General features: G+C 38.1%; 1 protein-coding gene across 10 annotated transcripts in view; it reads right to left on the minus strand.

Annotated features, from left to right (window-relative positions):
• The window catches only part of dock9b (dedicator of cytokinesis 9b), a 114,052-nt gene that overhangs the window by 78,264 nt on the left and 17,548 nt on the right, over positions 1-18,240 (minus strand). For 3 of the 10 annotated variants that reach the window (XM_067459231.1, XM_067459227.1, XM_067459228.1), the window contains exon 1: positions 9,273-9,707. The exons of 3 other annotated variants lie outside the window; for them this stretch is intronic. In XM_067459231.1, coding sequence (XP_067315332.1) covers positions 9,273-9,464 — 192 coding nt within the window. In that variant the 5' untranslated portion in view covers positions 9,465-9,707. Of the gene's footprint in view, positions 1-1,876; positions 2,179-9,272; positions 9,709-18,240 lie in introns of those variants that run through there. 4 more of the 10 variants (XM_067459226.1, XM_067459225.1, XM_067459234.1 and 1 more) reach the window with 2 other exon arrangements.

Raw genomic sequence — 18,240 nt, forward strand, 5'->3', positions numbered from 1 at the left:
GAGGATCTTAAGGTAGAAGCAGACGGCCCTTGCTGTTTAACTGGGCTGTAAATCCTTGTACTCATGCTCCGATTTGCCACAGACACATGGACGCACACTATCGTATATAGACACAGACAAACACGTACAACTTCATTTTGCATTTCAATAAATCAGCAAAGTTTTTGAAGTGAAACTTTGCAAGCTGATCTGAGCTACACGACAGGCCAATAAAGAGGGCGTACGCCAACACAGGTGCAACAACTCTAAAAACACACATACAGTTCACCTCACTCACACACACTGTATGCATACTCTCGCACAGTACATTTGCTTTCACTTATTGGCTGAATCATAAAACTTGTTTTGATTATATTTTACCATAAAATCAAACAGTAAGAAAACAACAGTGCATTTAAGATTTTTTCTTGCTGAAGTTCAGCTTGCTGAACTTTATTTTTATGATAATTAAGCACGTTTCTAACCCAAATCATCATACTGCAAAACATTTTTTTTAATATTTATAAATTAAATTGTAAAGCATTTATACATGACAGTAGTATATTTTTTCCTAATGTAGATTTAAATCAAATATATTTTGATTTAATTATAGTAGTTGTTGTTTTTCCTTTTAGAACAATAGCAATTTGGAGGAAAAAAAGCTACAATATGTAATTTTTAGCTGCTAGAGGTCGTTTATTCAAAACAAAGGTATAGCTTGATGACGCCATAATTTCACAAAGCTTTTATTCTGCCGCAGACGACCACTTCTGCTTCTTCTGCCCATGTGTATGTGGGGGAAACAAGCTGCAACCTCCCCCAGTTTCTGTTGAAGCCAATACGGAAGTAATTTAAACTTCAATTAATTGACTGGCCACTAGGCTCCAGTCAGGCTCCAGAAGGGAGCAGAATCTCATTGAGCCCCATGTTAAAATTTCCAACTTTACAGCAGCAAAAAACATGTTTACAGTCGGGTTCAAATTGTGGTTTTAGACTATACGGCAACTTTTGCCCTTCATAAAGGGGGTGATTTTTTTTTATAACTCGTTTGTTTACATTATATAAAGCCTTAAAGTTCTGCATAATTAAGGGCGTGGTTACTTTGAGTGACAGGTGGAGAGCCATTTATCTGCTGTCTGTTAATCACCGTGTCACCTCAGCTCCGCCCACGTCCCGCCTCTTTGCTTATTTTCTGTTATCCGGGCATGACACGCAATGGCGCGCTGGCAACGGCCAGCTCAACCCTACTTTATGCTTCAAAACTGGTCTTCCAAATCCTATGGGTGACATCACAGACACTACGTCCATATTGTTTTTACAGGGAAACGCAGCATTGTTGTATCATTATTTGAGTGTGTTGAAAGTTATGTTATAATGCTACTCTGTGTGTTCGCTTGGCGGCTACTATGAGACACTGGTATGTGTTGATAGGCAACACTCGGACATGGTCTGTGTCCTGGTTAAAATATCTTATTTCTCTGGATTTTAACATTCATTCTTGGAAACATTTGGGATAATGTAAGTACACATGTCAATAAAATATAAAGCATTGTTCTAAATGTTTTTGGGATATTTTAATCCCAAAAATATCCTACATATTGTGCCTTTAATTTTCCTTATTTAAAATCTAATTCCTTGTTTTTATTTATTTTTTTATTTTTTGTGTGACTGGAATTCTGACTGGATTCATTCTGTTACAATACTAGTACAGTGTATACAGTTGCATAGCCACTTTGTTACAGTGTGTCCTAAGAAGTCTGACCAACTAGCAGTTAGTCAAAAGGGTTATCAGTTTTACTTTTTTGGATTCAATTTAGATCTACTTTTTTCTGCAATTAAAATAAAATATGACCAGTCCTAAAGGAAAATATTAGATGACTAACTAGAAGAGACTTACCCCTATGGGTGCTGCTGTTTCCCCCTCTACCTCCATCTCCCCCAGACTCCTGCCCTGCTGAGGTGTTTCACACACTGCATCTTTACGGGCGGCTCGTCCAGCCCTGCCCTGCATGATCCACAACACGCTCCCTCCAGAAGAACTTCAGTCGCAGAATAAAAAAATAAAAAAACAGGCTACGTCTCCCACAGGATCGAGAGGCAAACTAACAGCGGAGCTCTGCAACAGCCCGAGGGTATTCTTCGCTCTCTGCTGCTCTCCCCTCAGCTGAGTCTCTCTTTCTGTTCTTCCACTCTTCTCTGTTTCTGAACTTTACCATGTGGAGTTCTCAATAGTGTTTTCCTCTATCAGCCCCTCCTACCTTCTCTCTCTCACACGCTCTCGCTTTTCCCTGTGAGAAGCAAAAACCACTCCTTCACACAGCTGTTCTGGTATGGGGGAGTGTGTGTGTGTGTGTGTGTGTGTGTGTGTGTGAGAGAGAGAGAGCCTGTTTATGTGGTTTATGAGGACACAAATTTGTATAACTACATGGGTATTACACTGGTATTACACAATAAATGTGGTTTATGAGGACATTTCGAATGTACTCATATTTAAAATACGTTAAAAACATACTAAATTATGTTTTTTTTGAGAAAGTAAAAATGTTGTTTGATGGGTAAGTTTAGGGGTAGGGGCAGTGTAAGGGGATAGAAAATACGGTTTGTAAAAACCATTACGCCTATGGAGAGTCCCTGTAAACCACATAGACCCCAACGTGTGTGTGTGTGTGTGTGTGTGCGTGCGTGTGTGTCCATGTCCACTATTGTGTTGTCACGCTCATCTGTCCTCCCTCTGCGCTGAAACATAGATCTTAATTGTCTGTTTCACCTGCCAGAGAGCAACACCCAAAGCCCATGAATGAACAGAATAGAACAAATAAAGTTCACTTTATAGATTTTACCAAAAAACCATGCACACAGCAAGTTGAAAAAGTTAGTGAAATTTATACTGCAGGGATTAGTTATATTAAGTATGAAGGAATATGAATTCAAAAAAGTTGTATGAAACAGTTAACAGGTGAGATAAGGGGAAACACAGCCATAGTTTGAACGTTTTCTGCAGATTGTTTTGACACCATGAAACCATCTGGCTAGATAAGCGTTTTTCTTCCCTGTGTTGAGGTTTCCTATTGAAGAAGGAAGTTCTGCAGAACAGATCTAATGGCTCATCTTACACACACAATAGCCAATAGGCTTTACTTCTGTTTTCATAGCAAAAATGTTACCTTGGTATATATCTAAGTTTAAGCAAATTTCTTATCATTTTGACATGACAGGTTGAAGCTGTCTACCCCCAACGTGTCAAAGTTATGAATCAATTTTTGTACTGTTGTAGGAAAAAATAGAATGGGGCTAGTTTATGAACTTATGTAGTGCCACTTCATTATCGCTGATTATAAAGGGCTCTACTTGATTTAGTCCCATCAGATCGCGCCACTGACGTCCAGAGTGGACATGGTGTAAAACTGAAATAAAATGTAACATATGATACATAAAACTCTAATATCCATACAGTAACTGATAATAAAACAGAAGTCTGGGAAATTGTGAACTGTATTTTACTGTAAAATTACAGGAAATATCCCATTAGTTACAGTTGTCACCATACAGAGTAAAGAAACTTACTAACCATTTAATTTTTAGTGTAGCGGTCACGAATTGTGTTGATAGAAAACAGACGCAAGAGATGAAGGTATAGGCCTAACCCAGAAAGCAATTTTGTGTTTAAAATACATCTAATCACCCAAAATCTCAAAATTGGTCAATGCATGAAAAAAATATGTTTTTGCCTGTACCCAGCAAGCAATTTTGAGTTTAAAAGATGTCCAAACACAGCCCTGATGTCTAGACTAAAACCAGGCAAAATCTGGACGGTCAGTGAAAATGTAATAGACATCTAACCATAGCCCAAGAACAGATTAGTCATCTAGAACATGAACGTCAAAGAAATGAAACCAACACCTTGTAATCACTGTTGACTTTACTTACATGATGGAATATCATACATCTCACAAGTTATTTTGGCAAAAACAACATGGAACCAAATTCATGGTTACTTTGGCTCATAGCTGGACTATCGGGTCTATAGTTAACCAAGATGGTGAAATGACAGCTATTGCTTGCTGGGAAGGCAGTCTTTAATAAATTCACAAGCAACACCACATAAAAAGATCAGTATCACACACAACCAAACATAGACAATACCTAACAACAATGAACACAAACAAGGGAACTTAAATACAGCTGCTTATGAGGTGATAAACGACACACAGCTGACAGTGATGAAGACTCAAATCAGAAAACATTACAACAAACTTGTGACTGGAAATAGTGCAAACAGGAAAACAAAGTCCAAACAGTAGCTTTTTCAACAGTCTTTTGCGATTACAATTACAAACCTTTTTTGCTCAGCTTTCACTGAACAGAAAGACTGTAAGCTTTATATGTCTTCATAGAGTACACTAGCATATTTAATATGACCCCAGAACTAATAGAAACGGGAACTAAAAGCCACAAAACAACCACAATATATATATTTTTTTTATCTTGATCTCTGTGAAAACACACTGAAATCACCCTGCATCCATCTCTCTCTTTAATTCCATATATAGAACTTCATAAGACAAAATTGTCTCATATTATAAACAACTCATTTCCTTCAAAGTACATTCACACAGCAGGATAAGACACACAATTACAGATCCGCTTATCAGCAGCAGTCCAGCACTCTCCTCAGAGAAGGTCAGACGATAGTCCGACATGGCGTACGATTAACATTCATTCATATTCAGAAACTAAGAGCATGTGTACAAAAAACACACACTGAATTCAGAAACGCATGTTAAGCAAACCACTCTTGCCATTTCTGACATAGAAAGATATGCTAAAATAAGTAAGAGTAGTATGCAGTTCTGAATTCAGCAATACATACACTTCCTGCATTCACCTCTCAATTTTATCCTTAGGAAGGGTAGGATAGCAAGCAATTGTCTACAGAAAGTCATTCATTTATTATTTTTATGATTACGATGTTCTGAACTCGCTGCCATAATTCTAAGGGGTTCTAGATAGTTGCCAGGACATTGCTATGTGTTTGATAATGTTCTTTGTGTTTGTTACAGTGTTCCTAGGCAGCTACCCGGTCATTGCTAAGTGCTTGCTTGCTGGTCCAAGTCGAAAAAGCCTATTCCAAAGTCTTTATGACATTCTGATCTCTGAGTTAATGTTTTTGTGATTCTCGGGGGGAATGCAAAAGTTCTGATAATGAAATAAATATGAAATGAGAGTAAAAATTATATTTAAATCCTTCAAGATGCAAAAAACGTTTTGCAAGTGTGCAAAAGCATAATTTTCCCTCACATATGCAGGTAAGTTAAAAAAGTCTTTTAAACAGTCTTTTGCTATTGCATAGCCTAGAAATCAAGACGCACCCTAGCGGCAGCAAATATAATCTCCCGCGAGTGTCGTCTAGCAACTCTCAATACACTTCTGAGCTGTAAACGGCAAACTCTGGTTGGGCCAATCACATCGTGTATAGAGTTGGTGGGCAGGGCTAAACACAATGACGGCCGAGTTGCGCTTACGTGCTTCTAGTAAACACAGAAACTGGCGAACGGCGGGCTTTCGAATCAGCTTTGACAACGACTCTGGAAGACTTGGAGTTAAGCTTTTCTCTGAGAAAAGAACAAAGAACGGCACTGAAGTCATTCTTAAGAAGGGAAGATGTGTTCTGAGTTTTGCCAACCGGACACGGCGAAAGTTTAATCTTAACTAGCTCTGTTTCACCTTCATTGCTCTGGTTGGTTGTAGTGCTATCCAATTGCGTGCAGAGGGAGTTTGAAAGACAACCGTTTATCCCGCCCCCTCGGATTGAGCCCTGTCTATGGTGAGTTTCCAGAATCCAGACCAAACATCTTGATGTGGGTCTGGCTTGTCAGGCTAGCTATTGCACTGATCGGGATGAGGAACACACAGGTAAGCATCACAGGTATATTCTTATCAACAGCACACACAAAAAACCCACAGGAGCCTTATATCTTAGTCTTTTCGTGAACTCAAGTAAACAAAACTCCAAACAAAGGAATAAAGACACATAGTTGTCTGGAGTTAAATTAAAACCTGATTATGGTAATGGCCGTTACATTTCTGACACATAAGAAAGGCTAAAGGGCACTATTTGAAGGGACAGACATTTAGTGGTGTCCAAAACCATAGTGGATTAAACCTGAGTGCACTCATTTAATTCCACAATGCACCGCAATAACGAGTGTACACTTAACGGCCAGAGAATACCCATAATGAACTGTGCCGGGCATGCCGAATGATTATCCGCTTATCGCTGGAAGATGGCTCCTGTAGCTGAATTATATATCCATCCATTTTCCAAACTGCTGGTCCAGTGTGTGTGCAGCATAATATTATACAGGTATAAATTACTTTTTAATTGATTATTAAATTGTTTAATCATGGTTTATGCATGCTAGTTTCCATGACAAAGTTTAAGATAAATCTTTTTATTACTGGAGCAGCCAGTTTATTATGTTTCAAATGATCATTAAACAGCAAGCACAAACTATGCAAAAGCGACAGCCCTTCCGACGCACTCAGTGTCCTAATTCACTCACTCATTAAGTAGACTATTAGTGGAGTAATTTAGGGAATAGTGAATGAGGGTATGGGGGTGATTTCGAACACAGCCATGTTCTAAGCAATCACAGCAGACTGGGTCAGCTGACCAATAAGCAGAGCTTTCAGGCACAATGAAAACAGGTGCTGCAGAAATGTACAATATGTGAAAAAAATTTCTTTTTGGACTTTAAATCATGTAAATGTATTTTAGCAGACCCCCAAATTAATGTGGCCTTATGTCATTGTTTCTATGCATTTAATCGATAACATCTCGTCTATGAAAAACTGCAATCAAACACATGAAATAAATCAATAACCTACACGCATACGCACTCCATTCCCCACACCCTTGCGCTACGGCATTAGCTTGGGGGAGTTGCATAATCCCACTTTGACGCAATAATTGGGAAGATTCCCAAAGGGGGTCAGGGCAGGAAGCCAGGGCGGGGACCACTGACTGAAGAAAAAAAAAAACACATCCAGAAACCCCCGACCGCACTGTATACACCCATCCACAGTGGGAGATTCACAGCTGGGCCCGAACTTAAAAGCCAGCTGTTGCTTTGTAACAGCTGACAGTGATGAGAGTATTTTATAGGGTTATACGCACCTTTCAGGGAAAGCATAATCTGTGTGGAGTGCAGCATATTATCTTGAGATGAGATGAGCTGAGCTCGTCCGATTGAAAGCATGTGTGATATATGATCCCAGCAGAGAGAGAGGCTCAGAACTATTGTAGATCATGGAAAAGTCGATTATGTTTCCACAGTATGAGGAAAGTTTAACCTGTGATCAAGCCTCTGTTATGTACATGCAGTCCTATTAGTGAGCAGATGGGTCACTCAGGCTAATCAATGCGTGCAAATGTGGTGCTGTTCAATTCACATCCTGTTTGTTAGTCTGTCTGTCAGGAAAACTGCCATGCTGTCGCTCTATTTCAAGATTATGTGGCACTTCGGGTCTTGCTGAGGAGTACATGCTTCAGATAACTTTCAGCTTCATATCCCACATCTCCTTCTCATCTGTGTTGCAGAGCCACACTTACTGCCAGTTATAGACTATACTTGCCAGACCGCAAGAAATACATCACTGGCCACTGTATTCCCTTTAGGATGTAAATGCTTACATTTACAATAGGCTACACAAAACTGGCAGTAAAGACTTACTGTACTTTGAAACAGAATGATTATATTTCCAATAAATGATGTTGTTTTCATGTTCTATTTATCAAAAATCCTTAAAAAAATGATCACAAATTCCACAAAAATATTAAGCAGTTCAACTGTTTTCAACATTGATAATAATAAATGTTTCTTGACCACCAAATCAGCATATTAATGATTTCTGAAGGATCGTGTGATACTGAAAACTGGAATAATGGCTACAAAAAAATCAGCTTTGGCATCAAAGGAATACATTACATTTTAAATATACATTTATACATTTGATAGAAAACAGCATATGGAACTGTGTCTATATACCTACCTGTATATATGGAGTATCGAAAAAAAGATGAGCACGCACAAATCGGAATTAATTCCAAAAGTATTTTTAATAAACCAGGAGAATAGGCAGGAAAAAAAATGAAGGACTTGCTGACCCGGGTAGAGGAGGTGGGAGAGGGAGGTTGGGTGGGTGGGACCAGCAGAGACATAGGATACTTGGAGCTAGATTGAACCGAGGGAGATGCAAGATACAAAGGGCCAAACTTACTAAACAGAGAAAATTAGTGCGAGAGCGCAATCCCCAAAAAGTGCAGATGGGAGTGGAAAGTTCTGCGCGAGATGACGCGCAAATTAAAGCACAAAGCTGCATTTCCATAATGACCAATGCAATCTACCAATTAGCGTCTTGTTTAAGATGTGATGTTTTGGGCAGTAAATAATGGCGCAAACACCAGTAAATTGACAAGCACAAACCTTAGTAAATCACCTAGCATGATTCATTTAAATACTCTCCTCTCACAAATTTTGTGTCTGAAAGGGAAGCTCCTACAAATGCATATGCAATGAGGTCAGCCACAAAAAAAAGTGTGCACATGCCTTTTCAGCACAAATATTTCACTGCGTGACTTTAGTAAATCCTGACAGTAGTTTTTTAACGCGAAAAGAAGGTTTGCGCTGTGCAAGCTGTTAGTAAATCTGTCCCTCTGAGATGGATGGGACCAGCAGATTGGAGACTCAGGGAAATATATTTCCCTGAGAGAGAGAGAAAGAGTCTTGCGAAAGTATTTGTGCCCCTTGATTTTTTCACCTTTTATATTACATCCTTATGTTAAACTGCTTTAAATTAATGTGGGAAAAAGTAATCTACACTCCCCATTCAGCACAATGACAAAGCAAAAAAATATGACAACTTTATAAATAAATAAAAAGGAAAAACTGAATTGCACAAGTACAAGTTAAGTAATTATATATATTGTTGAGTAATCCAAACCACTCTAGTGACAGAAAGTCTGGGCATACTTTATAAGCATTACACGACTTTCAGAGTGATACATAATTCATTAACCTACAGGCACACTTCACACACCCACACACACTTGAAGAAACCTTCCGCTCAGCAAACTGCTACTTCAGAGAGTGCTGAATAATACTGTTAAAGGGAAAGCGCATAACTCTCCCTTACATAATTCATGAGGTGAACATTAAATCTCTGATATAATCAGTTACAAGTCTGCAGCCCAATTTAAGACCAAATTACAAAAAGCACACACAACACATTACCGATGATGCAGCTGCTGGTGGTGTGATTGCCAGTGATTCTCTGCGGCTGAGTGTGTCTTCATCCTCCGCTGGCTCTGCTGCCTCCAGCTCCGGTTTACACACATATCCACAGTTCATGTGCAAAGCACGCCACAGTCCCTCAAACAATATCACACTCGCAGTGCAACCCATTGCGCCCGGTCCCAGAAACATACACACTCTTCTGTGAGCAGATCAAATGTGACTGTGATTCTGCTAAAAGACAGGTCCTTCTGCAAAAGTCTGCTAAAGTCTGCTAAATGACACAGATCCGAAGCCCAGCCAGAACTAGCCCCGCTCTCAGATATTCAGCCCAAACAAAAACCTGTCCGTCTTGAGGCACATCACTCCATCATCCGCCCTGAACCAGGAGCAGAGCAGAAAGGATGGGAGAAAGCTTCCCCCTCAAGGATGACAGCAGACTGACTTCATCCATTCAAATGAGGGAGATTCTAAGTTGCCAGCTTCCTAAAAGTGTGTTTTAGCTAAAACCGCCCCAGGGTATTACGATGAAGAGGAAAGTACTCCATTGAATCTAGGACATGAGGGAGAGGAATGCTGAGGATTGACGGAAGAGAATGAGGGAGTGATGAGCTGCTTCTGGAATCAGTGCTGGGCGTCGACTTCTCGTCCCTGCCTGGAGATGCTGATCTATTTCTCTCTGTATCGCACTCTCTGTGCTTCCTCTACCCCCCCCCCCCCCCTTCTCCTTTTAACACTGCTCTCTGTGATTTCTGACCCATATCTCGAAGCACAGCTTCATTCATGGGCTAACACTAACACACACGCAAACATGAGCCATGTTACAGTGAAGTGTTTGAACATAAGAGCATCCTATTTAATGTTGGGTATGTGAGGAAATAATTGCTAAAACTACTTTGCACTAGAAATTGACAAATATTTTGAGAGATATCCATATCAATTATTTTAATGTTTTAAGTGTCTGAGAATTGACACAAGCATTTTTAAGTTTTAATATATTAATGTATTAATGATTATTTTTCAGTTATTTAATTGTTTCTTTCTAATTTATGCTTTTTTACACACTAATAAAGTAAATAATCACAAAATGAAAACATGCTTTGAATATAACAATTACTAAAATTTAAACATGGACTTTTTTACATAATGTATAGCTGCAAAAATAATCAATAGTAATCGAATGAAAATAATCGAATAAATTAATTTGATAATCGATTAAACACCCACCAGTCACAACACTTTACAGTAGTGAATGAATCGTTTATAATGACAAAACTCATCTGAAAAAATTCTGCTATAAAATGTAAGACCCAAGTACGTTCGTTTTTCTTTATTACAGTGAGCAAGTTTTACAATGTAATGTTTATACGTCATACTTAGAAATGTATGAATATCAGTAAAACAATTTTTGTCAAACTTATTATCAGCCTATCAAACACGCATAAAGGCTTTGACTAAAGATTTCAATAGCTGAAAGTTCAGAAAAGCCCCTCTGACGCGTGTTAATATTTCATTGGGCACTGACACAGTCACCTACTTTAGAGTAAATGACTCAGACATATCAGGGATGACATGCTCAAAGACCTGAAGAATGGGGGTGACGTGTGTGACCACATATGACTATGAGCATATCTGACATCATAGTCAATGTGTGTCAAGTGTAACGCTAACTGTAAGCAAAGTGTATTTCTAATTGACAGCAACGTGGTTTTAAATATTTATACATTGTATTTTTTATGTTGTGTAAATGTTAAGTGCTCGTCTGTGTTAAGACTGACTTAACCCTGCTACGGATCAGCAGACATTAGTTTGGCATTACATTTAGAGCAGATTTATCAAAGCCTGTAGCTCACGCTTCAGTGTTGCTGCAGTGACATTATCACTGACTGGTGCTGGTCAAGGGCCTCCACCAATCAGATGTCTATTTTTGCTTTTGTGAAACAGTTTGGCATGTACTCCAACACAACTTCAAGAATTCAAACATTTGTCATAGAAACGCCCCTTGATGTCATCATATGTACTCCTCCCTGTTGTAAATTGGTTTGAGTTATGTTTCTGGACACTTAAGCATGTGTGTGTGTGTGTGTGTGTGTGGGTGGGGGGTGGGGGGTGGGGGGGGGGACTGATGCTAGAGATTTTCTTACACTATAAGAAATGTTTTGTCACTTAATGCGATAGTTCACCCAAAAAAGTAATTTATCCCATGATTTACTCACCCCATTTACTTATCGCATGATTTAGCCACCCTCTTCTCTCAGACGAACACAATCAGAGTTACAAACCCCATTCCAAAAAAATTGGGACACTGTACAAATTGTGACTAAAAAAGGAATACAATAATTTATACATTTAAATGTATACATTATAAATTTATATTTTATTCACAATAGAATATAGATAACATATCAAATGTTGAAAGTGAGACATTTTGAAATGTCATGCCAAATATTAGCTAATTTTGGATTTCAAGAGAGCTACACATTACAAAAATGTGCAACTTATTAGGTCAACTGGCAACATGATAAAAACATAATATAAAGAGTCTCTCAGAGTGGCAGTGTTTCTCAGAAGTCAAGATGGGCAGATGATCACTAATTCCCCCACTTCTGTGGGAAAAAAATAGTGGAGCAATATCAGAAAGGAGTTTCTTAGATAAAAATTGCAAATAGTTTGAAGTTATCATCATACAGTACATAATATCCAAAGATTCAGAGAATCTGGAACAATCTCTGTGCATAAGGGTCAAGGTTGGAAAACCACACTGGATGCCCGTGATCTCCGGGCCCTTAGACAGCACTGCATCACATACAGGAATGCTACTGTAATGGAAATCAGAACATGTGCTCAGGAATACAGAAAACAGTCAACACAAATCCACCGTGTCATTCGCCGTTGCTGGCTAAAACTCTATAGGTCAAATCTAAACATGATCCAGAGGTACAGGTGTTTTCTCTGGGCCAAGGCTCATTTAAAATGGACTTTAAAGCCAATTCAATATAATAATCTTACCAGTTAACAATCGATTAATAAGCATTGGTTGTCGGTCGGGAAAATTAGAAAATTAAAGCCCAATTTATTAGAGCCACGAGAGGCGTCAAAACTTATGCTAGTCCTACATCTTACGTCATACATCCAGTTACGAGTTACTCTTTTAGAGCAAGTCGACTTGTGTACGGTTGTCTGCCAGAAACTAGTTATTTTAGGCTATAAATATTTAAAAAGAAAGATTTTATTAACCCTCCGGAGCTGTGTGGAGTACATTTAAAATGGATGGATGTCCTTTTTTGACCTTTGAAATCTAATTTGTGTTGAAAAAAGAAAGTCATATTCACCTAGTTTGGTTTGAGGGTGAGTAAATTATAGGATAACTTTAATTTTGGGGTGAACTATCCTTTTAACATTAAGTGCTTCATGTGAAACCATGAACATTAACTGATTTAAAGTAAAATAGGTTATTTCGCATTAAGCTAAGAACTACAAGATGCAAGATGGCTTGCAAGATGGTTCCAAGGCCATTTTAGTGGATGTATAAAGTCCACTAAATAAAATAAGGTAAAATAAAATATTGTTTTAACTTTGCCACACTCATTATAAGCCTACATAATCTCCAAGTCCTTCTGTATGAAGCATCAAACACAATCTACTGCTTTTGAGATGAGCATAAAGATGGATTTCTGACTTCTTGCAATGTGGGGTTAACATTCTTTACAAGGGCCTCTTTTGACCAAAGAGAATGCTGAGTCTAATGAACACAAAGAAAGAGATATTTTCAGTTCTGACACATCACTGAACAGCTTCAAACACTCTATCCTGCTCACACGCACACATTCATGACAGCATATCAGACAAAGAGAAGATCAAACACATCCACACTTTGATAACTTTTTGTCATTCTCTCACACATAAAAACTCCTCAAGAAGAGACTCATTAAAATATTCATCAAGAGTGTGTTTCATTAAAATAAAACCAATGCCCTACACACCCATTTCTTTAGGGCATATTTAGGGACACATACAAAAAAAAAGTTGCTTTAAAAAAAAAAAGCAAATACTGTAAATAACATTTTTATTTATATTTCCCAGCAAATGTATGTCAAAATAAATAAACTTCTAAAGGCAGACTGCCTTCTGTATTTAAATTACCAAAAAAGCATAAATGGTGCAGTATATCAATGTAGCATAAACCATGTAGTTTTAAATATGGATCTTTTTCCCACAAAGCCCAATCGATTAGCTTCAGAAGTCCTTTATTAACCCCCCGGAGCCATGTGGAGTACGTTTATGATGGATGGATGTGCTTTTTTGAGCTTCAAACTCATAGGCCCCATCACTGACACTTACAATCAGCTTGTAAAAGTGCATGTACCATTATATGACCCCTTTAATATAAGAAGAAAGTCATATACAAATAGCATTGCTTGAGGGTGAGTAAATCATAGGGTACTACTCCTTTAATGAAGTGTCATTAATAAAGTTTGGGAGGAAAACGTTAAAATTGCCTAACCAGTCAGCAAGAGATGACAAGGGCTCTATGTTTCCTGCAATCACACTTGACTGGTTACTATCCCAACCAGAGGTACGGGGGAGTACTCTTGGTTCGGGGCTAAAATTCAGAGCTCGGAGCCCTCTCCTCAGACAGCACACCAAATACTCATACGTCATTGATTCTATCTGATTATTTGTAAGTGAACTGTATGCATGTGCACGAATGCAGGCGTGAGTGGTTGGTCATTGAGTGTACTTGCATTCAGCTATTAGCTTCTTGCGATGTAAGATTGACTCATTACATTGCAAAATGTGTCGACATGTAGTATCACTAGCCAGGCGCTCTTTACAGTTTTTGCATAGTTGTGTTAAAGGTGCACTATGCAACTTTCCGTCCACTGGAGGGCGCCTTTCTAAACAAATGCGTAGTTTGATGAAGCCAAGTGTGAGCGCAGTATCTTGGGACATGTGGTCTTCACCTCACAGCCGGTGGAAAATAGGAATAGGCAGAAATCATGTTGATGGATGCGGTTATTAACATTACTGTAGTGAAGCAGAGCAGGACCGAGTGTTGTGGAGCTGAGCACAGTCGCTGGAGCGATTGTTATACAAACACACGGCTCGTGAGTACCGGGACACAGTCGCCGGGCGCGCATACTTCTGCTTTTTCTGGTCATGAATATAAGGTAAAGCAGCTGTGTTTATCATATTAGATACATTTAAGTGTGTTTAAAATGATGTTATGACGTTACTCTGTGCGTTCGCTCAGCGCTGCTGTGACCTGTTCACACTGCTAAGAGAAAAGAGCTTCTGCTGAATAAAACCGAGGGTAACGCAGACATGACGCGATTGACAGGCGACTCCCTCAAAAGCTATGCTGAAACGTCCCGGTCCTTAGTTTAAATAGCAATTGTCTCACAATTTACAAATAGTTGGAAACATTTGGGATATTGTAAGTACTCAACTGAACAAAATATATAACACTGGCCTGGTGGTTTTTGGATATTTTATAGCAAAAATACTACATAGTGCACCTTTAATGTATTTCTGGCCTTGAATGCACTGTCAACCCACAAATTTAAATTCTCTCATCAATTACTCACTCTCATGCCACCCTAGATGTATATTGCTGTTTATTTTGGACACAAACTAAAGATTTTTACAAAAAAATTCCATGCCCAAATGTTTATGGTCTAAAAAGCACACATAGTTGTCAAGCCAGTAGTCCATACAACCTCAGTGGATGAATCAATGTCTTCTGAAGCAAAAGAATAGGTGTGTGTAAACTTGTTTAAATATAATGCAGCCAAATGTTTTACAGGCAAGTTTACGCAACGCAACATAAGCGTGTTTTCCAGTGACACAAGAAGTGATGCGAAAAGTCAAATGCATCTGGGATGCCACGAGAGTAAAATAAATGATGAGAGATTTTTCAATTTTGTGTGCACTATCCTTTAAAGTTAGATTTTAATAGACCCCTTATCATAAACACGGTCATGTTTATGCTATACAAAAAGTGGACAAAGACTTTTGACAATATTCCAGAGACATAGGTGGGCTTGTCTGATTTGGCCAGTAAGCAACCACCCAGAACACCCTATCATTGTTGCAACAAGTTATGCACGGAAAATTTAGTTTAACATTCATAAGTGTAATATAATTACCAGACACACAAACTGTAATTTAAAAACTGGCACAAAAAAACAAACATCATGAGATTTAACAGAAATAAAATAAAAGCATGTTTGCTAGCTTTAGTTTTAAACACATTTTTACATGTTTTCAAACTCCATTAATTACAGTGTGAGCTGTTCTGCTTTCATGTGAGTCCAGTCAGCTCGTATGAAAGTCTATGTCTAACATTTGTTACTTGGAGTCTGAAATTTATTTGCTACATTTTTGCTCCTTGAGGGCACGTTTTGTGCATATTGTTTTGGTCTGCGTCTGGATTTCATTTCTGAGCTGGACCTGGTCATAGGGTTACTGACGTCAGAGGCCTGATGGTCCAGGAGATTCATTGCAAAACTATGATGTAATGTGTGTGGTTGCCATAGAGATAATATTGCAATACTCAGCACTGGACAATATTATATGAGGCTGAAACTCCATTCTTGTTAAACGTCCACACACACACACACACGAAAAAGCTCACAACATCACTAAAAACAAATCCATACGACGGTGAGGACGCATATGGAAATAATTGGATGCTGGAAAAAATTTGAAAATTCGCTTACAACTTGAGTAATTAAACAGCAGGTGTTTCATGGGAGAGAAAATGAAAGACACAGGAAAGAGAGGAAAGAGAACAATATTTTAGAAGTACATTAGCGATTAGAAAGCTGAGAAACGTCAGCACACTATTAGCTCAGATCAATACTTTTCAGAGTCGATAGCCAGAAAACTTCCTAGTGCCATGTTTAGGCTCTTCTGCCATCTACAGGCACAAAAAAATGCTTTCATAAAAAAATATGCTGCTTTTGTATTGATATAGCATATCAGCAAATAACAACAGATCAAATTTTGATCATTAAATGGTTTTATATCTCTTAGTCAGTTAATCTTTAATTAATGAGACATACCTATTGGCTTAAAATGCTAAAATTATATTTGGTATATTTTTTTTATTTTTGTAAAGGTTTTGGCCTGCAAAAATGCATCATCCTTGCAGCACTCTATATGATAGCTGTAGATATTGAAGTTGCACCAGTTACAGCGCTCAATCAGCTTTTTGCTGGATCTTATGTAAAATGTGCATGATTTTAGCATGATTTTAACAAAAAAGCTGATATGATATACTTTTGTTAACAAACTCTTGCAATTCAGTTTGGTGACGCTAGTGGCATACACTTGTTACACAGACAGCTGGGCTTTTATTCAACATCATGGTTTACATGATACAGCGAGGTTACATCAGGACAAAGAGAGTTTCTCACACGGCTGGAGTTTGGCTTAAGTTCGGCGGCCACAGACTCTGGCTATGCTCACACATCGCTAACACAGATCCAGTAAAGCGCTGATCAGAACACAGGACAGTGTTAGCATTGTTCCTCATGTGGAAATGGAGCATGCAAGCACCAGGCCCTCTCTGAACCTACACTGTGTAGAATGAGGGGGGACCGGACAAGAGAAAGAATGAAGAATCGGACTTCTAATGGCCAGAAATAGCACACAAATGCTCTTTTTTTTCAGTTAGGATTTACTAGTCACTGTGTGATGAAAACCAAATTATTCTATGATTCACAAAGAAACAAGTTTAAGATTGGCTATCCTTACTTCATTAAAATACATAAATAAAAAGTCTCTTGCAGTTGCAATAGAAAGTGCATTTGGCAATAAAAAGATTTCCAAAATCTTTTGTCCCTTTGGTTAGAACACACTGCATTTCTAAAACATTCCACTGCACATAAACCAATTACTTATTACATAATAAACCTCAAACATCAGCAAAATGTGTTTTTCACACATGCAAAGATCTGTATTTTGCCACAAAAACTAAAAATGACAGTTTAAAAAAACAACATAAAAATCTTCATCAATCAACACAATAATATCTGGCATTGATGTGGCAGGAGTTTGATTTTCCATTCAAATTGAAGGCATAAATACAAAACCTGAAGGCATGACTTCATGAAGCTATTGATGGAAAAAGTACACTCAGATTCTGATCGCTCACATATGCAAATACAAACGCATGCATTCGAGTAACAAAAGACAATTCTGCTGGTTCTGTATGTAAAATGACTGATATGGTATTAAACTTTAATGGATGCTTCAAAAACAAACAGACAGTTCCCAGTGCAAGCACTGATAGTGATTTACAAAAACTGACATTTTTTCCCAATCAAATTTAGTCAGATGACCCTATGTGAACTGCATATTAATCTTGCATTTGAGATTATACTTATAATGTAATAGCAGATGTAATGACATATAATTAATGTATCAGATGAGAAATTAAAATCGTGATTAATTCTGTCAATGGCTCTAAAAGCTCTAAAAAGCCAACAGTCAAACAGTCATTTCTCAGAACTGATATAATGATGTGATAGGTACCTATTAGGTATATAATTATTTTTTTCTCTTGTACATGGAGAGCACTTATATAAAAATAATACATGCTGAGGATAGACTTATAGTTAGAAATCCTTATTATACCTCACTAGGAATAGTATTGTCGTGGTATGTACTTAATTCAGAAAGAACATTTACAAGGATGAAGTGCATTCCTTGTAAAGGTGTGTATAATATTGTATTAACACATTCCAGGACACACTACATCCACTAGGCTGGCATTGCCCTTTGACCCATGTTCATTATGACACACACCTTAGTGGTCAACCGATAAACGTCACAGAGTCATAATTCAGAAACCTACTCATATGAAATCCTATTTATTTATTGCATACTGTGTGCTGCAGGGAATTACACACATTGAGATTACAGAAAGTACACAAATATGTTTGGCTTTTCCAAACTTCTA

Source organism: Pseudorasbora parva, chromosome 12, assembly GCF_024679245.1.
Source record: "Pseudorasbora parva isolate DD20220531a chromosome 12, ASM2467924v1, whole genome shotgun sequence".
In the NCBI taxonomy this organism is placed as follows: domain Eukaryota; kingdom Metazoa; phylum Chordata; class Actinopteri; order Cypriniformes; family Gobionidae; genus Pseudorasbora; species Pseudorasbora parva.